Source organism: Lynx canadensis, chromosome A2 (genome assembly GCF_007474595.2).
Source record: "Lynx canadensis isolate LIC74 chromosome A2, mLynCan4.pri.v2, whole genome shotgun sequence".
Taxonomy (NCBI): Eukaryota; Metazoa; Chordata; class Mammalia; order Carnivora; family Felidae; genus Lynx; species Lynx canadensis.
In genome coordinates this window covers 23,014,277-23,036,707 of record NC_044304.2, presented here as the reverse complement: position 1 = coordinate 23,036,707, position 22,431 = coordinate 23,014,277, and the positions used below count along the sequence as shown (strand labels likewise).

General features: G+C 47.1%; 1 protein-coding gene across 1 annotated transcript in view; it reads right to left on the bottom strand.

The window, feature by feature from the left end:
• CACNA2D3 (calcium voltage-gated channel auxiliary subunit alpha2delta 3) overlaps positions 1-22,431 on the bottom strand; it is an 863,383-nt gene that overhangs the window by 192,752 nt on the left and 648,200 nt on the right. The window contains exon 17 of the mRNA XM_030307036.1: positions 16,802-16,876. Within this exon, the coding sequence (XP_030162896.1) occupies positions 16,802-16,876 (75 nt within the window). The remainder of the gene's footprint in view (positions 1-16,801; positions 16,877-22,431) is intronic.

Here is a 22,431-nt window from a genome sequence, read left to right as displayed (position 1 = left end):
ACAGTGCCATATTCCAAAGCTGATTTCATATAAAGCTTTCAAATAGCTGGGTCGTTAGGAAATACTATCTAGGATAACAAGAGGACCTCTATAATTTGAAAGTATGTCTGTGACAGTTGACAAGCAAACAATTTTTTATGCATTTACAGAACTTTATGTGGCATTATTCCCCTGAGCACTTAACTGCATCAAAATACCCTTGGGTATTGAAATGTGTCAGACTGTTTTGAACATGTACTATAATTGGGCACCAAAAACTGCAGAGACGATGCATTTTCTTATTCACCCAAGTGAAATAAAAAACCAGCCTCAACCAACAGTGCCACAAAACTGTGGCACATTTGCCTTCCAGAGGTGCTGCAGCTGCCCATTCACACAGAGAGAGCTCTCTGCTGCGGGGTTTCTGCCTGTGGTTAGGGACATGGGCCTCCCTTGCCTGTCACCCCTGTTCCCATCACCTCTCCTGGCTCAGTCCCTGGGAGAAATATTCCAGTCCCATTGGCTCCACTTGGAGGGATGATGTTTGGAACAGAGAGGCCTCTCTCAATGTTAAGGTTTCTGTGCTAACTGGCATGAAGTGCAGGAAGCTGGCAATGATTTGCAAGTGAAGGAAATGGAGGGAGGAAGAAACTAGGGAAAGGAGTCCTTTCTTGCAAGCCAGCTACCATTACCCTTGACTCTGGTTTATGCCTGTGATGATATCAACCTACATCAGATAGCTGAGCCTTCACCAAACGTGTGTGTGTATATGATTTTATTAGAGGGCTGTGTGGCGTCACAGTTTTCTCTTTTTCTGCTAAAAGTTTTAAAGATACTTGTGAAGGAGGAGAAGACATAAAGGGATCCACCTCTGTGCCCACATCTTCCATGGAAGTTTCTCTGATCCTTCAGCTAGAGTCTGTCTCCCTTTTCCCCTGGGGTGGCCCTTGTTTGCGCCTCCCTGAGGACACAAGAGTTTTTGTGGTATAAACATGCACATGGCCGTCTTTTCAACCCATCTGCTCTCTGCCCCTAGCCACATTCTCATCACCAGACTGAACAGGTTCTCATCCATCACTGATCCATCCATATCCCACTAGATTGGTGACCCAGCAAAATGTTTAGGCTTGATTTTTTCTTTGCAGATGATTCTGATATACAGTCTTTTTTTTTTTTTTTTTTTTTTTTTTTAATTCTGGATGCATGCTGGTCTGAATAAGCCCAAGGGACTTCTGATGTCACTCGTGACTCATAGGAAAACCAAAGGTCCCCCGCAAGGCTGACTCAATCCTCTGAGTCTTACACTTGTCTGTGATCATGGAGATGTGGGCAGAAGCTAAAAAGGCAAGTAGAATCAGAGAAAGAGGCCAGTGGGCCAGGCAAAGCAACCAGGGCTCATCAAACTGCCATATGCATTGCTTCTATCTTTTCCTTGTCTTTTGAAATACAGTCATGTCTCTCCATCCCTCTTGCCATCAACTTAGTTTCAACCACCATGATACCCACCCACCTTGATGAAGGTGAGTGTCTTCTAAGCCTTTCTGCATGGAATTTACCTCTCTAGTCCATGCTCCAGGGTCCAGATGCCAGAAGGGAAGATTCTTCTGCAACCCAAATCACCACTTGGCCCAGAAACCTCATGGCTCCCCATGCCCTCTAGGATGATGCCCAATGTTCGGGAATGCCACAGTCCCCATCACTCTGTCTCTGTTTGCTGCTCTGACCTCTCTCTCTCTGTACTTCCTGCCTGTCTCTCTATGACTCCCCAGCTAGACTGAGCTGACTGCTAACTGTGTCATTATCATCCTTGCCTCCAGGCTCTGTATCAACCACTCTGTTTCCAACAGCCTTCACCCCAACTCAACATCCAGTGGCTCCTCAGGACTTGACAGAGACATCAGCTCATCTGGGAAGTCTAGTGCAGAGTTGGTTCAGGTCCTTCCTGTGTTCTCCTGAGCCTCCTGTGGTCTCTCTGTCCACACCCATCACATCTCCCCAACTAGGTCCCAAAATCTCCAGGAAAGAGGCTATTTCTCATTCAAGATTGAACCTGCAATGCCCAGGAGAGTGCCTGGCAGAAGTGATTCACCATGAATATTTGAATATTTGAATGAGTGAAGAGAGTCAATGAACAAATTAGGATGTGAATATAAGCGAATATACTTAATGAACACATGTAGAACCCACAGTACGTGTCTGGCCAGTTCTAGACCTTTTGTGAACATGAACTCATTTAATCCTCAAAACACTCTCAGATAGTAGGCACTATTTTTGTACTCATTTTGTGGCACAGGAAAACGGAGGCCAGGGAGGTTGAGCAACTTGTCCAAGGCCACACAGCTGGCAGATGAGGCTGAGGGTGACCCTTGCCTCAGAGACAGCTCTGCCCCACGGACAAACATGTACCTGAGGCTGCTGTCTGGTGCCTGCCTGAGATGTGTCCTGTGACGGCACAACAGAAGGACGATGATGGCAAGGTGACCTGGGATCACAATCAACCAGCTCCCTGCCATTCTACACGGAGCAGAGCTGAGCTTCAAACAAATTATTAACACTCAAAGGAATCTTTCCATTAAATATATATGAATGTACTGTTCATATTTGTATTTGAACCTGGATGCAATGGGCTCCATGGAAGGAGCATCCCAGCCGTATGACTCTCAAGCCTGCCCCAGTACTAGGGAGTCAGGTAAATGCTTGCACCTGCCCCACTTACTCCCAAACCCTCCTCCTGGAATGCAGATAGAAATTTAGAAACTCCAGGTGAGACTTTTGGTGAGAATCAAGCATTTGGCTCCTTGGGTTTTTGATTTGATTTGGAGTACTCAGTGTGTGTGTCTTCCCTCTAGATGTATGTCTTCCCTCTAGATGATGTTCTAGACTTGACTCTGGCAAAGTACATCCGCAGGTCTGCCTAGGGTGAACTGTGTGCCTCTGTCTGTCAGTCAGACTTTGGTTTTCTAGTCGAGGGGTCCAAATGGGAGAAGCCTCTGTGGCTACGGTAAGTGGAAATGACCAGTGTCTCCTTGACTTGCTCCTCAGGGGGTCTCTGCCCTTCTGAGAGGAGAGACAGGCACAGAAAGCCTCACATTTCAAACTTGAACCCAGAGCTTCCTGGGTTGAGGCTGGCAGGCTAGCCACTCATTTGGGATTTCTGGCTCTGGCAAGCTGCGTGAGTACCCAATCTTGTGAAAGTCCCAGCTATGGGCTAAAGAAATTCCAACTATTGGGTGCCATTCTACTATGCCATCATCTACTGGGGGGCTCACTGGGGCAACAACAGGGGTAGATCCCATCCCAAGGAGAAAGGGGCAGTGAGGTTGAGAAGGGTTTGAAGCAAGAGCCCTACCTGGCTTGGCCAAACTACTTTCTTGCCCAACTGTATTAGTGTTTCCCCCTCACCCTGCAAACACCCACAAAGGATGTGGAAGTGGCACCCCGGAAGTGTGTTCAGAGATGCAATGATGTGCGATGGTCAGTCCAGCGGTGGTGGGCATTATTAAATTATGGTGCCCCAAAGCCCATGGTGTCAACTGTTTTATTTGCATTCTTTGGGTCTTATCATTTAAGATCATGTAAAAATGACAGCTGCTTATAATTATTTGGAGGTTGGAGCTGCAATAATTAAAACCATCTGCCTTTATCTTACCGCTACCAAACTTAACCCCGAGAGGTTGGGTCTACTGAACTTCAAAGAGGGAAGTAAGAAATAAAAGAAAACTCCGCACATTACTAACAAATTTCTTGTGATTCATTTAAATGTATAACCAGTTATTCCAACAGCCTTCAAACCTTTAATTATCTTTTAAATATATATAATTTGGGACTGCTAATTAGATAGCAATTTAATGCTCTCATGGGGATTCAGATGCACTGTCTTTCTAAAATGTAAACTCCGGGAGGAATAATCATTGGCATTCAAATGATTGAATTCTTCAGTTATTCAAATGAGTGTGGGTATTTTCACTGTTGGAATCATTTGAATATTCTGCTGTTGGCCCAGCTGTAGGGTTTAAGGGACTCCTCGAAGAGCAGGGAATAAGGCTAGGCTTTCTCCCTGTCCAAGTCCAGCCCTCTGGAGAGAAACCAGCCGGGCTCCTTGGGAAAAGCCTAACAACACTCAAACAGCTCAGTTAAGGCTCCTCTGAGATACAGATGGTTCTGTTTTCCTATTTTAAGGAGGAGCAAACTTTCCGGGAATTTACAGTTATGAAAGCTTTAATGCTTGCTTTGCAGGCGCTCTCCATGCTGGTCTGCCTGCTATTGTCTGGGCAGTTAACATTTTAATTAATAACTCCCTCCCGGCAACAGGCTGCTGCCGACGGAGGAGGTGAGGGCTTCACTCTGCCTTGAGCTTCCACTTCCTGTGTATTCCTACCCCCGTTGAGATGGTCCTTTAAATTATATAAAGATGTGCATCACATGCAGAAAAGCAATTGATCAATTGATGACACTGGGTAATGATAGAAGCCAGCTCTCCCATCTCAGACTCACAATATGGCTAGGGTTTGCATTCCTGAGCGGGGGGCTAGTAGCTAGCAGCTGAGGCTCATTTCCCCCACAAGGGGAAGGAGGTGCAGACAAATCTATAGGAATTTTTAAGAGATCATTATTCAACACATTGCATATAATTACATTTTGATGAGCTTTTTATTGCTAATTCATCATCCAAGATGGGGCACTCTAGATATGAAATTAATCTAGTAAAACAAAGGTCAGAGTGTGTCCAGTGTAAAGAAAGGCTTTGTCCTCATCAAATCCTTTTGCCAAACAATAAAGCAGCTGAGAATGTTATCTCTAAACCAAATTCCTTTCGCCTACCCTTGATTAGTAGTAGCACAAAGCCAAGGCTCCCTGGTACTTCTAAGCACAAACGTGGATTCTCCAAGTAAGCTGGTGTGATGTGAATTCATGTGCAGGAGCCCGAAATATAATGGAAAATGTGTCTGATGGCATCGTGTTAATGCAAAAGGCCATGGGGGCACACGCAAAACTGCATTTGAAGCTCTAGGCTACAGCAAATCAATTTTTCCCAAGAAATAGCAGTCCACTGGTATCCTGGCTTGAGTTCTCTCTGAAGCGGTCCCAGAGCCCTGGATTCAAGGGCAAGGTTTTTTACTTGGGAGGAGTTCTCAGGAAACACCTGTAGGGATGCGGCAAAGTGGCCCAGAGACAGAGACGGGCAGGTGGCCAACACAAGGCACATCATCGAGCACATGAGCACTGTGGGCACCCAGAGCCGAATCCCATGGCCAGGCTCTGGGAGCTGCTGTTGAGGAGCCTTCTCGAGAGAGCCCCCCTGTGAGGGGCGGGGGGAGGGGGGGTGCTCACCAGTCTCTGGTGGGGGGTATGCTAACTCCCTGGCACATCTGGCTTGCTGCCTCAGAGGAGTGCACCCTGAAAGCCAGAGGAAGTCTTCAGCCAGGTGCTGGCAGCAGGAAGCCAGGCTGGCATGTGTGGACATGGCAGTAACTGAGGGGACATGAGCAGAGTATTAAAGGCAAGTGCTTCACTGAGCTTCTTCCCAAGTAGGACCCTATCACTCCCCAGTGACCCAGTCACTCCCCCTTGTGCTCTGGAAGTCTGTCCTAAATCCACCCAAAGATTCCAGACTCCGACACACTCAACACGCCACACCTCAGCGTCTTTGCTGACACTCTTCCCTCAGCCTGAAAGAGCCTCCAACATCTCTGCACAGTGATTCTCTTTCCTCCCTCAGGGGCTCGGTGTAACAAGCCATTCCCAGGAAGGGCTCTCCCCGACCATCCAACCAAGGGAGGTGCCTCTCCCTACTTTCTGTTTTCTCAGATCCTTGTTTCTTTCGGAGAGTTTATCCGAAATGTGTAGTACTTTTTATTTATTTGTTTACTTATGAACTTTAAAAAATGTCCATGAGATTGTAAATGGGTAACGAAGGGGAATTACGTCTGTCTCATTTTATCACTAGATCCCCAGCCTCTAATAGAGTGCGTCCAATGAATACAGGCCAGATGAGGGAGGAATGGGAGGGAGGGGGGAGAGAGGGAAAGGAGGTGGGGGAAGAAGAGAGGGCAGGGAGGGAGGGAGGAAAAGAAAAGAGAGAAGAAAGGAAGGAAGGGAAGGACCCAGAGAGAGAGGAAAGGAGGAGGGGGGAGGAGGGTGGGAAGAGCGGGGGAGGGCGGGAGGAAAGATTCACCACTCCAGCAGTGCAAGAATGAGCTTGTTATGCATCTGGTGTCTAAGGGCCCTTTGCTGCTCCCAGCTGTGCTGGACTGGATCACAGACTGTGACCTCGGGCTTATAGGCTGCAAACCGGCTCCCCGCAGCCTTTTCCAGCCACCCCTTCCCTTCCACAGCTAGACACCAAGTCCTTTTATAAATTCCACTTCTTGTCAATATTTTCACCCTGGTGCCTAATAATATAGTGTGTCATCAGTTTCCTAGATGTGAGTCTTCTCTCCCCACTTATTTACCATTGCATCTCTTCTGCGAGGTACCTCACGGGGCCGTGCATATACAAGGGTGAATAAAACACAATGTGATCAGCATTCAGGTTGCTGGCCGTGCAGATGCAGCGAGGGGCGGATGTGTGCAGATATTTCTATAATGTAGTGCTGAGACCAAACTCAAAGGCCTATGCAAGAAGCCTGGTTGGACAGGGAGAGACCTCTTTGGAGAGGGTGGCGGGGGGCAGGGGTGCATACTGTGGGTTCCCTGAGAGCTGAGGCCAGGCCACACCCAGCAGAGGCTCCCAGACTTGGCGATTTCACTGCTGTAGCAGCTAGGCTGCTGTTGCTGTAAGCAACAGATACCCATTCTTTTCCTTTTTTCTGATTTTTTTTTTAACATTTACTTTTGAGAGAGAGAGACAGAGAGAGAGTGGGGGAGGGGCAGAGAGGGAGAGAGACACAGATTATAAAGCAGGCTCCAGGCTCTGAGCTGTCAGCACAGAGCCCAATGCGGGGCTCGAACTCACGGATCGTGAGATCATGACCTGAGCCAAAGTCAGATGCTTCACCGACTGAGGCACCCAGGAGCCCCACCAGATACCAATTCTTAATCACTTGGGTAAAAGGGAAATTTACCAGAAGGTATAGGGAAGCTCTTTGCTCCCACTGCATTGAGAGATAAATACACAAATGAATATGAATGAATGAATAAACAAGGAACTGACAGAGTCTCTTGTTCTTCTTTTTCCTTCTCCTTCCAACCTTCCTCCTTCCTTCTTTGGCAGAGTAAAGACTTAAGAAAAACAAACCTTCAGTCTACCCTTACCTTTGTATCAGTGGGGCCCCAGCAGGAAGCACATGGCATAGTCACGCTGGCTAATTAAGGAAGGTTTAATAAAGAGGCTATTGTAACGGTGTGGGCAGGGTGTGGGAAACTAGAAGAAATGATGCAGTCCCCCGAAGCCAGCAGTAGCGGGGACCCTTCTCCCACTCTTCCTGAAGGGACAGAGGAAAGGGCACCGTTCACGTCCTGAGAGAGAAAGCCACAGAGACAGGGAGGCAAATGTGACTTTAGATTGGGTGCGGCCAGTCCCGGGGCCACAGGGCTGAATGTGCACTCCGACCCCACCCACCTGTCTCTACCTCTAGTGGGTGCCCCCCAGGAGCCAAACCCCAGCCGCTGCCCAGCGCAAAAGAGCCCCCGCTGAGTTCAGTTCAGGGCAGTGTACGGGGCCGGCCGGAGGGCAGAGGCAAAGGGGGAAAGTGTCTGCAGGAGTGCCGGGAGGCTCTCCAGCCCAACTTGCATTCTGTGAGGGATCCTTATAACGCTGCTTCACAATTAATTTTACGAAAAATGACCAGGCACATGTCATTGTCCATAGTCATCCTTTGGTTTTCCCCTGAAGACTGACCCAAATTTGCTGTCTGACCGACGGTCCTTGGCCTAGGCATCAGTTATTCCCTTTGAGATGGGTACCACCGTCATGCGGGGCAGTATGAGGACTTAAGAAGGCAAAACACACAGAGGTGCTCAGCCCAGAGCCGGGGTCCTGACCCGCTAAGTAACAGCTGCATCGTTGCCACCAGGTCCCTGTCTGCTCAACCCCATCTACGCCCTGAGTGTCCAAACACACACCCAGCACAGAACTTGGGGGCCCAGAGCCTGTTGAGTCCTTGAGGTCTGCACAGCAGAGGGCAGCTCCCAGCCCACAGAAATTCTGGCACCCCACGACCTGGCGTAACCCCCAGGTTCTCTCCAGGTAGAAGCATCCCCCACTCGCGGCACTTCTTCCACTCAAGTGTCCAGACCAGGGCAGTTCAAACAGTGCCCTCAACAATTTCATCAAGAGGAAAGCCATGCAGGGCTCTGTTTTCTCTTTGGCCAAATGATGTATCTCAAAACGAACAGGCTTGCTTGCTACACGGGGGTCACACAGCCTCGTTCGTTTTTTCTCAGAGAACACACTCCTCTGAGCAGATACACTCACTAGGCAACCCTTAATGCTTTCTTTTAAACTAAACGGGATAGATTCAGCCCAGGAAGCCGGAGTCCCTGGGCTGCGCTCTGAGAATGTGCCGCTGGCAGGGACGCCATCCACGAGGGGACCCGGCACAAGGCGGTGCCCGGGCGCCACCTACTGGGGAGTCTCCTTCAGTTCATCTGCTGCCTGAGCGGAGGGCGAGGAGGCTGAGAAGGAATTTCCGCACTTGGGAGAAAGGTTTGTTAGGCTAGGCCCCCACTTCAAACACCCTCACGGGCGACTGCATGGTTCTGAGACCAGAGAAGTCGTGTGTCTGGCCAGGCCTGAGGACAGCGGTCCTGGGGAGGGTGTGGGGTCCCGGGCTGAGTGGGGTAAAAATGTCCCCTCAGGTGGACTGTGGATACAGTTGATGTGCATGCCACCTCCTCTGGGAAGCCCTCCTGCATTTCAGGGCACCTTTCCTTGAGAAAAGCAGACACTCCCACTGTGAGCTCATAGCTCTTCTTGGCTTTCTCACTGTCGGGGAACTCTTGCTTTGTGCAGTGAGCTTCTGTGGGCAGAGATACCCTTTTACCTATTTCTAGGCCCCTACTAGCTAGCACGGTGCTTGACTCTAGGAACATCTGATGAAAGCTTGCGGGCAAGCAGGAGGGCAGAAGGAAGGACAGAAAGAGCAGAGGGCCTGACCAATCACGTGTAATTCAATTTCTGTGCCTGATGCAGGAAGGACTCGAGAAATGTCTGATGGGTGAGTATGTGGTATCTGCACTTTTCATTGATCGTGGGAAACTGGTACCCAGACATGTAATCACCAACATCATTCAAACACCATCAAAGTGACTCAACAAATAGTTACTGACCATCTTTTCCATACAGCAGAAAAATCCCAGGAACCCACAGGGACAGTAGGGGAAAAGCTGAACACATCAACCTTTCCCACAAGTGATTAGTGATCTAAAGAAACTATAGCAGGAGACACGATGGAAAGGTGATGAAGGAAGGGTGTGGCTCCTCTGGTCCAGGAGCAGGGGTGACATCTAGATGAGGCCTGGAAGGTGAGAATAAGCCCAAACAGCCACGAGTGTATTTGGGATGAGATTCCAGGTAGAGAGAAGAGCGGGAACAAGGGTTCAGAGCAGGAAGGAGCTTGGGGTGTTGGAGGAGTGGACAAAAGGGCCAGAGTGTGGCCAGAACACAGGTGAGCACCGTGGGAAGCCACACAAGCTCAGGCAGAATGGGGAGGTGGAGTGAGATCTGGCAGAGTGCTGCGGTCACAGCCAGGAGTTAGGGTTTTACACTGCATGCCAATCTGAAGCCCTCCCATGACTGATGTCTCTGAAAGCAGCCTCTGATGTGCAGAGTGAATAATGCCACAGTGAGCAGGCGGTGGGGACGGGCAAAACCAGGTGCCCAGAGTGGAGCAGAAAGGGGACAGAAGCCCTCTGGGAGAGACAGAATGAACGGTGGCCTGACCAGGGGGTACAGAGAGAAGGGGGAGGGCTTGGAGCACATTTTGGAGCCAGATCCGACAGCATGTGAGGGGGGATGGCGTGGGGAGGCCACACCCACACCCGTTGAACTAAAAAGAACCCTGAGCATTTGCACTGAGTAGGTGTGGCTGGGCAGAAGAAATGAAGGAAAATGCACTGAGGTGTTCTGGTATAAGGATTATCCACAACAATAAAACCAGGAGATGTGTGGGATGGGAGTCAGCCCTTGCATAACCGAAGATCTACACAAAGATAGAGAGATCACATTGGAACTCCGCATGAACGTTTTTCGGAATGATACAGAATCTCTTCACATGGTCCACTGCTCGCGCTAGATCAGGTGGATCTGGACAGGGGTTCTAATATTACCCCCAACTTTTAAGCTCCTATTAAACTGGTGTTTAATATGCACCGTCTCCTTAGCATTCCACATATATTTACATGTGCCTGTAGGAATGTCCCCTTGATTCTTTAGGAAAGGGCTGCAGTACAAGAATGTTTCTATTTATTAGCACATCCACATGTTGATCCACGGATTCAATGACCTTCTGCAAGGGCCCATCTATTTGTGCAATGGCAAAAGGACAAAGAAAAACGAACTGCCCAGGTGGCCACAAGAACAAAGCAGCAGGATCAACATCGAGAGTGGGACAGTCAAGGGGTGACCCAAGGGAAAGGCTGGTGAGATCAGACAGACCTCGGGCTGTGGACAGCCGGTGCCTAGGACAGCAGCACTGAATCCCAGAGAGCATGGAAAGCTTCTGTCATCGGTTGGGAAGACGACATGGCTATCTGCACAATTTGGGCTCCTTCAAGGTGACAGAACAACAGAAATGGTTGGGGCATCTGAGTATTCTGATTTAGAAAATCTGACAGCTCAGGCTCAGCCAATACGGCTCGCACCCCCCGCCCACTGGCCTGTGCTTCACAGTTCGGTTTAGGAAGTCTGCGTGGCTTAGGAGTGAACTCACGCGGCTGCAACTGCCAGAGCGGCATGGCCAAAGCCAGGAGCCCATCTGCCCTGGCCACCAACCTCATGCTCCTGAGTTCTGAACAACTCCCTGCTTCCACTCTGCAGCTTGGGAGGGAGGGGCTGAGGCCACAGGGGAGGGGGCTAACTGGCCGTCCACTGTTTGCACAGACCCCCAGGATGGAAGAGCCATAGGAGATGGTGGTGGTAGTGAGTTTGTTCCAACCCACCTGCAGGAAAGGGGAGGATCTACCATCCATTTTGTGTAGAAGGGACCAAAATGTCTGGTCATACTCCAGACCTGTGCTGTCCCATACGGTAGCTTCGAGTCACACGTGGCTCTGGAGCACCTGAAATGTGGCTCGTCTACATGAGATGCTCTGAGAGTGTACAATGCACATCAGATTTCAAACACTAGCATGAAAAACAATGGAAAATAAAACCTTAATAATTTTTTATGGATTATCTATGGAAACTATAAGATTTCAGATATACCGGGCTGACTAAAACATGTTCTTAAACTTAATTTCACCTGTTTCTCTTTTGCTTTTTTAGATGTGGCCAGTGGAAATTTTCAAATTCCATAAGAAGCTTCTGTTTGTGGCTTGCATTATATTTTTACTACACAGTTCTAGTCTAGACAGATTCTAACTATAATCGTCCAAAGATGAACATGTTATTCATCCATGTGGCCTCCTGGTCACTGCCACCTTCCAACCGCTCTGTCTCCCATTTCCTAAAGATCCAACCAATGGAGAATTCAGCACATGTGACTTGATCTGGGCTAGGGCTCCTGGTTCTGGAACTTTCTAGTCACCTTACCACTTTATCATTGGGGCCTCAGCTTCCTGTCTGTCACATGGGGATATCTGCCTTCCCCACAGAGAACTGGAGCTCCTCAGCCTGGCACGTACAGTTATCTGCAGTCTGACTCCAGGCTGCCTTCTCTATACACCTGCCCAGGATCGTCCCCACAGACACCCTCCCTGTGAGCCTCTGGGCCTTTCCACAGCACCTACTCCTCAGTTTCCTATCAAATTAATTAATGATTGAAAGCTTTAGCACATATAGAACACTTACTAGAACAATAATAGACATCAACGAATGTTAGAAAAACCCACTAAAACCCAACAACAACGATAACAAACACACAAGAATGCACTTTTTCCTAGGAGTGTCTATAGTTACTCACCCACCCAGAGTATACAATCTTATCCATCCTTTTAGATTTTTGAGTTCCTGGAGGCGGGACATGTTTTTGTAACCACCCCAAGCAGCTTGCTCGGGCCTAGAACTTAGTGGATGCCTGCAAACACCGAAGGAACGGATGAGGGTTTCTCTCCGTCATTCCCACCTCCCGTCCCACCCACCACAACACCTAGTGGCTGATGCGATTGGCAAATTTTCTTACAGAATAGAAACGCTCTAGCATCTTTCCCCTTCTCCTGGGCTCACAGACCCAGAGCAAACAGCTTTTGGCAGATGTCAACATGGTCTCCGTGGAAAGGAGTCCTAAATTTTGCGTGCCCCAGGCTTCTCTGTGGAGCCCTGCCTGTGCTGTGGCTGCTGGAAAGGAGCCTTATTTGTGTTCTTTTGGTGGTTTGACCAGGTCCACATTCCAGGCCTCCTTGGGGAAGGAAATCAACTCAGTTGACCCTTTCGTCTAAAATGTAGGGGCAGATGGATCGCTAAAATCTCAACAAAAATCAGGTCATGTCAAAGGTGGCACCTTCTCAATTTTATTCCCCTCAATGCCCTGTTGGGCAAGAGGAAAAGAGATATAGTCAGGGTTCCACATTAAAAAAATCCACAAATATTTGGAAAATAAAGCACAAGAAAACTAAATCTAATGTTTATTTATTTTTGAAAGAGAGAGACGGAGAGAGAGAGAGAGCAGGAGAGGGGCAGAGAGAGAGGGAGTCACAGAATATGAAGCAGGCTCCAGGCTCTGAGCTGTTAGCACAGAGCCCAACAAGGGGCATAAACCCACAAACCATGAGATCATGACCTGTGCCGAAGTCAGATGCTCAACCGATTTGAGCCCACCCAGGTGCCCCAAGAAAACTAAATCTAACAGCAACTCTGCTTTGAAAATATTTTTAACCTGAATGTTAAAGAGTGGTAAAGATCCAGAAAAAAACTTCCAGATGTCTAACAGCATTCCCCAAGGTCTAACTTGAGTCCGTCTTGCTGTGGTGTTGGCCCACTCCCCACCCAGAGGGACCTGAAGACAGACACAGCAGCCCCCACTGCCACATGGGACCCAGCACACCTGGCAGCAGGTAACATCTGTTGCGTGAATGCCAGGCTATCAGAAATCACAAGGTGGTAGCAAGGATAGAGTGGCTGAGAAACACTTGGAGAAAGACCAGGGAGAGCCCAGTTATCAACAGGAAAGTATTATTTTAGCAGTTTTGCCAATTAAACCAAAGCAAGTCTGCTGAGTGAAGGCTCCTATATCTGAGCTGTTTTTGGAGACGCTTCATGATTCACACCCAACTCACACAAGATTAAAGAAAATACTGGATAAAATCAAGCCGAGCATTAAGTTCAAGGGGAAGATTTTATTGGACAAATTAGAAAAATATTGGTATTGTGCTTCAGAGAAACCCACTTCTTTCCTCTGGCTACAGGGGCAGAAACAGCCCCCGTGGCAGATGGAGAGGGAATCGGAGTTATTTTAAGCGAGCTTGCGCCATCCTCCTGTGCTGGCCACAACCCCACGCTCACACCCACCGTGCTAATCTGGCAGCCTTGGCCAGAATCACGGAGAATGAATAAGGATTCGATTATGTGGCTGGGCTGGGGAGAGACGAGTCTGTTCCCTGCCCCAGCTAGCCAGGGTGGCTGCTGGCAGCTGGCTGTCCTTGGCCATGCGGGAGCAGTCTGAGCAAGGCAGATGTATGGCCTGGTGCAGAGAGCAGGTTTCCAAGGCAAGCTCACAAGTTACGTTTTTCAGAAGGACCCAAAATAAGTGGCAACGAACAGTGGCTCTGTCCAGAGTCCCTACTCTGTGCTGAGTGGGCTGATGCTTAGAGAGAAGGTGGGAGAAAGCTTTCTGCTTCCTTTGTTGGGGTAAACAAAACTGAGACGGACAGGTCACTTGTTCATGCCAGAGCCAGTGGCATCCCATCCATGCAGACGGATGCCCAGCTAGCTTAGCTCTCATTCTGCACTTACCACAGCTCCTGGTATTATTTTTACTGCTACTTTAAAAACAAACAACCACCACGAACTTTAGTCTCCTCACCTGGTAGGGCTCACAGAGAACCTCATAGTAAGATTGTTGTCTACCTGCCTTCCGGAGCTGGCCTTGAAAACAGAGTGTGTGTGTGTGTGTGTGTGTGTGTGTGTGTGTGTGTGTGCGCGCGCGCGATCCCTCGCCAATGTTTCTCATGACAGTCTGAAGCAACTGAATAATCAAAAAGGGTCCTTTAGATCCTCCTAAGCATCCACCACCACCACATTCTCCCAATCTTTCTAGGAGCTGAGCACAGATCGATAGAGCCCATATAATATAAATAGGATGTGGGTATAACCATCACTGTCCCCACCATGTCCCAGGGCCAGCTTTGTCACCCAAGGCGTTTGCATGCATTATCCCATTTACTCTGACAACAAAGCTGTGACACATACATTATGGTTATGGCAGGATTACAAGAGAAGATGAAGCTCAGAGAGGCTGTGTGACTTAGTCCAAACCACACAGCTAGGATGTAGCAGGACAAGAGTCAAGGGGAACCTGAGAGTTGCTAAATTTGAGTTCCTCCCACTTCACTGCCGTCTTTTGCCCAGGAAGAAAATGCAAAACTCGAGGCAGAGTCAACATCCACTAATCAATCACATTCAGATGGATGAGTTCAGATAATCCTCAACGGCTGGCATTACTCCAAACCTCTTCTAAGTATCCCAGGGCCTCAGGGTCAGAGATAGATAAATGGCTTGGCCATTCCTTATGTTCTCATCATGGATCAGTTGCAAAACCATTCATCTGGTTTGGATTTTCACAAGTGAGATGCTGGGGCATTTGCTTGGGCCATCCTGCTTATGGGAACTTGACCTTGGCTATCACTTCTGGTGAAACCATTCAATACAGTGTCTCAGCAGTGACAAGAACAGAAATGATTTGTATCTGTGAGCATTTGCACTGTCACGGGCTGATCAGTGCTGACTGGTTGCCCTGCGTTTCTAAGAGCGTTTTGGCTGCCTTCTCAGTGGCCACAGCTCTGGAAAGTGCATCAGATGTACTATTTGCAGGCAAACTGTTTGCTGCATGACCAGGGGATATAAAAGACCAGGAAGGCATTGTGAGTCAACTGTGCTTATGGGAGCTGCTCATTGCCATTGCTGCAGAGAGAGAGAAGTTACCTTGGTGACTTCTGACGTCTGGTTCCATTTCATCCCTTTTTAGAAAGCTGATAAATAGGAAGCCAATTCATTCACTGGCAGAGGATCCAGGTTTGATTGTTTTATTGACTCTGCCCCACTCCAATTGGAATAAATAAGCACAAGGAGCCCATACTCAACCACAAACACGTCACTCCTACCACCCCAACAGACAGCCCTGAGTGGCTTGGAAATGGGTAACGGGCAAAGCATTTTAGACTTAGCTATATTTTAAATATCCTTAAATTAGTAAGTTTCCCAATCAGACTTTTCAGTAATTCTGAGTTCCATTTGGAATTAGCTGACCAGTTAATCCTTTTCTGATAAAAAGTTTGTTGAAATCATATTTAATTACTGAACTTATTACCATAAATCCCATCTTAAAGCATGCATATGGGATCCACATGATATGGCCAGAACTCCATTAATACCAGGGAGATTAGAGCAAAGTTGGATGATGATGCCATTCAAATATGAGCTCTTTCCAGACAATGATCCACGCGAGAAACAAATCGATCCCCGTGATGCTGCCCTGACAAACATTTGCATGGCAGGCAGTGCCGCTATCTGCTGAGCACGATGAAAGAAAAAAAGGACGTGTGCAGTGGCTGGGTGCGAGCAAATGCATGTGTATGTTGTTGGAGAAAACCACCTACACCTTCTTATCTTTCAAAAGCAGAGTTTACAATATTGCCTTTTATGATTTTACATCTTTTGTAAAATTAGCTAAATACACTCAAACCCAAAGGGTTGCCCTTTCATCACGTTGCATCTGGTCCAGGGACAACGAACACACTCTTTGCCACTGCCCCTCCAGAGTCCACAGGGGCTACTGCCAATGGACTGGGGCCTCCCACCAGATGAGCCTGGCTGCCCTTCGGACTCCTCCTCAACACAATGCTCCAGGCAGCCTCTCCCCGGAGATTAGGGTGGACGACACCATGGGCTGTGCTGGATGAGGTCGGACCTCACTCACTTCAGAAAGAAAACGGTTCACACATCAGGTCACCAAACAATGCTACTGGATATGGCTTAGGCGGGGAATGGGAGAAAATCTCAACTGCTCCAATTAAACAAAAAAGGTATTGTTGAATACCTTCAACACAGGAGGCACTGAGCTTAGGCCATGTGATTTGGGGGCAAATCCCACCGTAATGAATTTCTAGGGATCCTGGGTCTAATTTGTTGTGTCCAATGCAATGTGCAGTAAGTGCATCTGGTTGGAGTGAGAGGGAACATTTGTTATATAAAGGGATCCATTATGATGGGGTTTGGGCTGTCCAGAGTTAAAACTTTTTCCATGTGTTGGCAGGTGTGAAATAAATAAATAAATGCACTTATTTATTTATATATAAAAGAATGATCATAAATATATTTATCCTACATTACTAATGTATTATGCGTCAAAAAAAACCTAGTTATAACCTATTAAAACAACCTTTAGGAGACCGTGCTACAAATTGAACTTTTAAGATAAACACCACTGCAAAGTGTCATCATTGTAGAACTGAAGAAAATCTTTTAAAATCATAAGAGGAGAAACACAGAAATAGGTACTTCTCTTACCAGTGGTCTGAGTTCTGGATGCGTCAGGATATATCCATTATTTGTGATCGCAAAGGCATAACCGTGAATCCCTAACTGTAAGAAGTGAGAAAGAAACCTTCATTAGCTGGCTCCCTGGTGAATTCACAAAGCATAAAGCAGCCCGGCATTTAGTAATTTACAGCTTAAACTTGGCATTCATAACCCTTATCAGCACAATATTTCATTAAAATGAATGCAAGGCGCTGATCCTTGACATTTGGTAGAAATGAAGACCTGTCACAGGATAAGCTCAGCAAATAGCACAATTTAAAATGTCATATCCTCATGTTGGCATCCAAAGGCCTTACTTTGATTTATTTAAAACAAAAATAACTCCTTTTTTTTTTTTTTGTACAGAAAGTAGCTGACGTTTCTGGTAGGACCCTCTGTCGAAGCAAACAGAGTTTTATCAGCCTGGGTGTCTTCTGCCTCTTGATAAGGAAAGGAAAGAGGAGGCCCCATCTGATGCACATCTCGACTTGCTACAAGTCAACACCCATGGGGCCACCTCGAGCATGCCCCGAGGGAGTCCTCTTCCATAAATCTTCAGGGAGAAAGTGTCCCCACCAGCCTATCCAGGAGCCTGCCAACTCCTTTTACATCCTTTCGTCTTTAAGTTTCGAGGCTGCCAAGCTTTTCCATGCATGCTTCCATCGACACAAAGCCTGGGTAATTTTCTATGCAGAGCCTCACTTAATTTATGTTTTCTGACCAAATGGGACTATGAGAAATAGTTTGAGAGCAATGAAATGTTTTATTAGCTTTAAAAAGTATGTAATCAAATTTAACACTGCACTTATTTAAATAATAATCCCGGCTTTTTGACAATATTTCTATTACACAGTTGACTGCACCCATTGGCTACAATAAATTTACCTACAAATCATTCATGTATTAAAATGGCCCCTGGCATAAAACCCATACTGATCTCTCTCTCTGAAGAAAGAAAACGTAGCCCACTTTTGCCAGAGCAGTGAAAGGAGAGAGGAAAAAATATCCTCTATTTTTTTTTCCGACAAGTTATTTCATAGTTCTGAGCACTCATTGTTACCTTTCTTTCAAATTCTCTGCCGCTCACATTCTTGAATATGATACTATTAAACCATCCAGACAACACAGTTTACAAACCAGGAATGACCCTGTCTGCTTGTTAGCTTAACGTCAAGGTGATGTGGAATTAACTTCAGAGAATTTAACACCGACAATTAAAAGTTTCCCTTGCATTACATAAAGCAAATATGCACGTGGTAGTCAAGGGCAACAGACATTTTCTCCTGGAGTTACCTTGCACAGCAAGTCTTAATAAGATTCTACAAGACTTTAATGATAAAGTATATTTCATTATGCTGTGAAAGATAAACCAGAGATTTCCTACCCTTTGAGATGTATATTGTCCCTTTCATCTTGTCTCTTGGAAAAATGTCAGACAGTCAACACTGCATTAATTACCATTATTATGTCTCAGTGTAATACAGACTGAAGGGGTCAAAAAGGACTCAGAGAGTTTGACTTTTTCCATTTAAAGGCAAAAGTGGTATTTGATGGGAAATTCAAATTCAAAATTCGACCAAACAAGTGGTATTTTATAGTCCACTAATACATTCAGTGCCTTCTAACGTACAATACTTTAGTTCTCGGTTTGCTTGTAAGAGGTGATACTCAGAAGAAGGTAGAACTCCTTGTATGTGCTCTCTTAACGCTCTTTACTTTTCTCGGATAGTATTAATCAAAATTACAATAATTATTTGTGAGGCTGATCGTAAGGAATCAAGACATCCGTCAAGCAAGACCTTTGATTATTTAACGCCTGCCTCCCTACCTGAATACAGGTTCCATGACGGCCAAGGTCAAACCATGTGCCAAACTGGTGGTTGGGATGGAGGGATGAGGAGGAGGGAAAGGAGAAAGAGGAAAAGGAGAAAGCAGGAAACAATGAAGGGAACTGACTGGAGCACAGATCACAGAGCCGACCTTCTCACCCAGGGCCCTCCCCCATCAACCAGCTGCTCTCTCTGCCTCCTCCTTGCCCGTGGGTGCCCACTTACCGGAATCTGCCTTTGCGGTGCCCATGCCTCCCACCGACATGCCACCAGAACAGAACTCCCTTCTCTACCATAGCCAGTGGCCTCCGGACTGCTGGCCATGCCCTAGAGAAAGCTCTCTTGAATCTTCCCAGTTGTAGGACCTGACCACACTCCCTCCCGACACTCTGTATTCCTCGCCCCATATACCCAGCTATCCTCCTTTTCATAGGATCCTCATCCTCTGACCACCCTCAAGCACTCTTTTCCCCACAAGTTTCCAACCCCAGGGCCCCTTGTCTGCTCCAACTGTGTGTTGGGCATCTCTACCTGGACATCCCCCAAGTACCTCAGAGTCACCCAGCCCAACACGGTGTTCTTTTCTGCTCCTCTCTGTGGGGGCACCACCCATCCACCTGGACTCCTAAGTTAGAAACTGGAGCATCAGCCTTAGACTTCTTTATTTCTTTCATCCCCAACTTCTTGATCCAAGTAATCACTAATTTTTCTTGTAGAAATTACTCATATTCAGGGCTGCTTCCCTACCCCACCATCCATGTAGGTTTAATGTGACAGACTTCCACAATGGTCCTAACTGTTCTTCCTGCCTCAAACAGAGGCCCCAACAAAGCCATGCTCCAGACTGCTCAAAGTCAAAAGTAACGCCGACCCTGTAGCTCCCCTGTGTAAAACCCACTAAGGACCTCTTGGGGCTGGGCCCCTACCTAAGTACCCATCTTTACCTCCTTCTACTCATTGCCTCTTAGGGTACATGGCACTGACAGTTTTCTCTTCCACCCACACCTTTGCTCGTACATGCCAGCTGTCCAGAGCACCTGTCCTTCTCATCTCCCCCAGCTAATGCTCACCCACGCTGTAAGCCCAGCATCAGGATCATGTCCTATAAGAAGTCTCTCCTGACTCTCCCCATTGTACCCTCCTTTCCATACCATGTTTCCATAAACCCTGAGAATCTTCCCATTACTCCCTTCATCCTAATGCATGAATATGGGACACCAGCTTTTTCTGCCTCTCAGCCCCTAGCTGGTTCTTTCCCCCCTCTGCCTTGTTCTAAAGGCAGTCCCCCGACCCCCATTATGATGGGCCCTTTGTGGGGATGGACCATCTCACTCATCCTGGACTTCTACAGCCCCTAGCATAACATCTGGCACATGGTAGGTGCTCGAGTTGAGGTTCACATGTATTTAAGACATTTAGTGCTTTACCGAAACGTCTAGTTCATCTTTAAAGTTTGAACTAAAGTAGATAATAAAAATGAGCCGAAAAGGGGAAGCTGATGTGCCATGGCAGGTGCAGTTCAGTCCTTTGCAAGGCTGTACCTGAGAAAGTCTTCCTGACATTCAGAAACTATCTGGTGAAAATCCTTCTCAGGTGGGTGGCATGTGGCTATAACCTAATGGAGATGTAAGAAAAGAAATCCTAGGTAAGCCTCAAAACACATTCTGTGGATAAACTTCTCAGAAAACCAAAAGCTTATAGTTAAGACAATGTCCAAGCTTTGTTGCTGGCCACGCATCAGTATCCCGATGAAATCTCTAGTTTTTGTCTCCTCTGAAATAGAACTAGTCTTCCTGTCCGTTCTCATGTGCAGTCCCAGAGAGTAGTAGGAACGAATCAGACACAAGGCCTTCCAGTACGTGGGGCTGCCAAAGGGCCCTCGTCCTGAAACATGCTCTCCTGGAGGCCAGGAGCCTCGTGGTTCAGCACCCCAGGGAGCGAGGTGCTTCCCTTCCAAGTGCACAGACTTTGGGCTAATGAAGTGAACCCAATTATAAAATGGCTCATTATGTTAACAGAGGCTGTGGTGTCTGGAAGTTATTGCTGGGGTGTCTGGAATTCTTAATAAAAATTACAGGAAGTCTGATTGCTTGTGGGAAAATCTATGAAGCTAAGGGAAAAGAAAGACTTCTATCTTCTGGGAAAACCCCAAGAGCCAAGAGCTGACTCATCTTTACAAGGTGTTAATCAGGAGGAAAAGGTGTGAGCCACACTCTGCTCCCTGGAGCTCTCCTCTCTTGGATGAGAGAAGCCTGTTCGGCTGTGGCTGTCCCTGGCTGACGTACCTCCTTTTCCCAAGGCTCTTTGTGGGAACTAGAGAAGGGACAACCTAGGTTAAGGCATGTCGTACCTGTGTCTCCCGTTCCCAGGGGTCAGGCTGGGAAATAGGAGTGAAATAGAAGTACCTGTATTTCAGGCCCTGTGGTTAATGTTCTGTAGCTGATCTTCCTCTAATCTATTGTTCTATTTCATTTCATTTATCTTTAATTAGCTGGGTTATGTTGAGAAAGTTATTGTAAGTATCCTCAACTAACAATGGGGCCAAGTGGTACCCACTTCAGGGAACGACAGTAAGGATTCAATGGGAATAGTGCATATAAAGCCCTTTTACCATACCAAACACACAGTAAAAGGCTCAATGAATGTTTTATTGTCTTATTTTATTCCAACTATTATATTATTTTTAGTATTTTAACTATCATTTCAACTACTGCTATTATTACTGCCCTTTATTGTTCCTAATGGTTTTAGGGCAATGTGGCTAAAATCACGACTTGCTAGCTGTGAGACTTGGCAAGCTACTTAAGCTTTATGTGCCTCAGTTTCTTTAGCTATAAAAGGGGGGTAATGGCAAGGTCTACCTATTAGAAGGGAGATGATGCTATAAAGAGCTCAGCACATTGCCTGGTAGAGGAAACTGTGAGGAGAAATTGAGGCACGGGGTCATCATTATTACCTATTATGTTCATACTGTCTTGATTGTTGGGCATCTATCAAGCAGTGGCCCTGTACTTGAGTTTCTACATCTTCTCATATGAAATAAGAGATGTCAGGGGGCACCTGGGTGGCTTAGTCAGTTAAGCATCTGACTTCGGCTCAGGTCACGATCTCGCGGTTTTGTGAGTTTGAGCGCTGTGTCAGGCTCTGCACTGGCAGCATGAAGCCTGCTTGGGATCCTCTCTCTGTCCCTTTCTCTGCCCCTCTCTCACTCGTGCTTTTTTCTGTCTGTCTCAAAGTAAATACATAAACCTTAAAAAATAAAAAAAAAGAGGTGTAAGAAATGTTTGCAAACATTCTGTAAAGGTGGGATGCCCTTCCTTAAACACTGAGCCATAAATTCTGGGCATCTGGGTTTTGGGGTTTCAATAAAAGTAAGGTCCACTATCTTTCAGCGCCTCAAATCCCTCCCTCATTCCTGTGGATTTCTGTCTCTGGGGGAGCTACACAGTTTTCAACACTTGACTATGTGGGTTTCGATCAACCAGCTGTCCTATCATGCCTCTGGAAACCTAACTCCAACCATAAAAACTTTGGTGGTGGATGAAGCTGGTCGTCAGTGGCCCAGGGTGGCAGGAGGACAAAGGGCCTTTGTCATCTCAGTAAAGCCAAGCAGGAGTGTTCTTTTGCTAAGGAGGCCCCCTTTTGTGAGCCTGAACACCTGATTTTAGCTCAGAGTTCATTTCCTCTTGTTATGAAGGTGACTTTCTAATTTTATGAGCTAAATGGCATCAGCATATGGGAACAGACATGACTTCCTTGTTCAAAGAAGCTTCCTCTTCTAGGAATGGA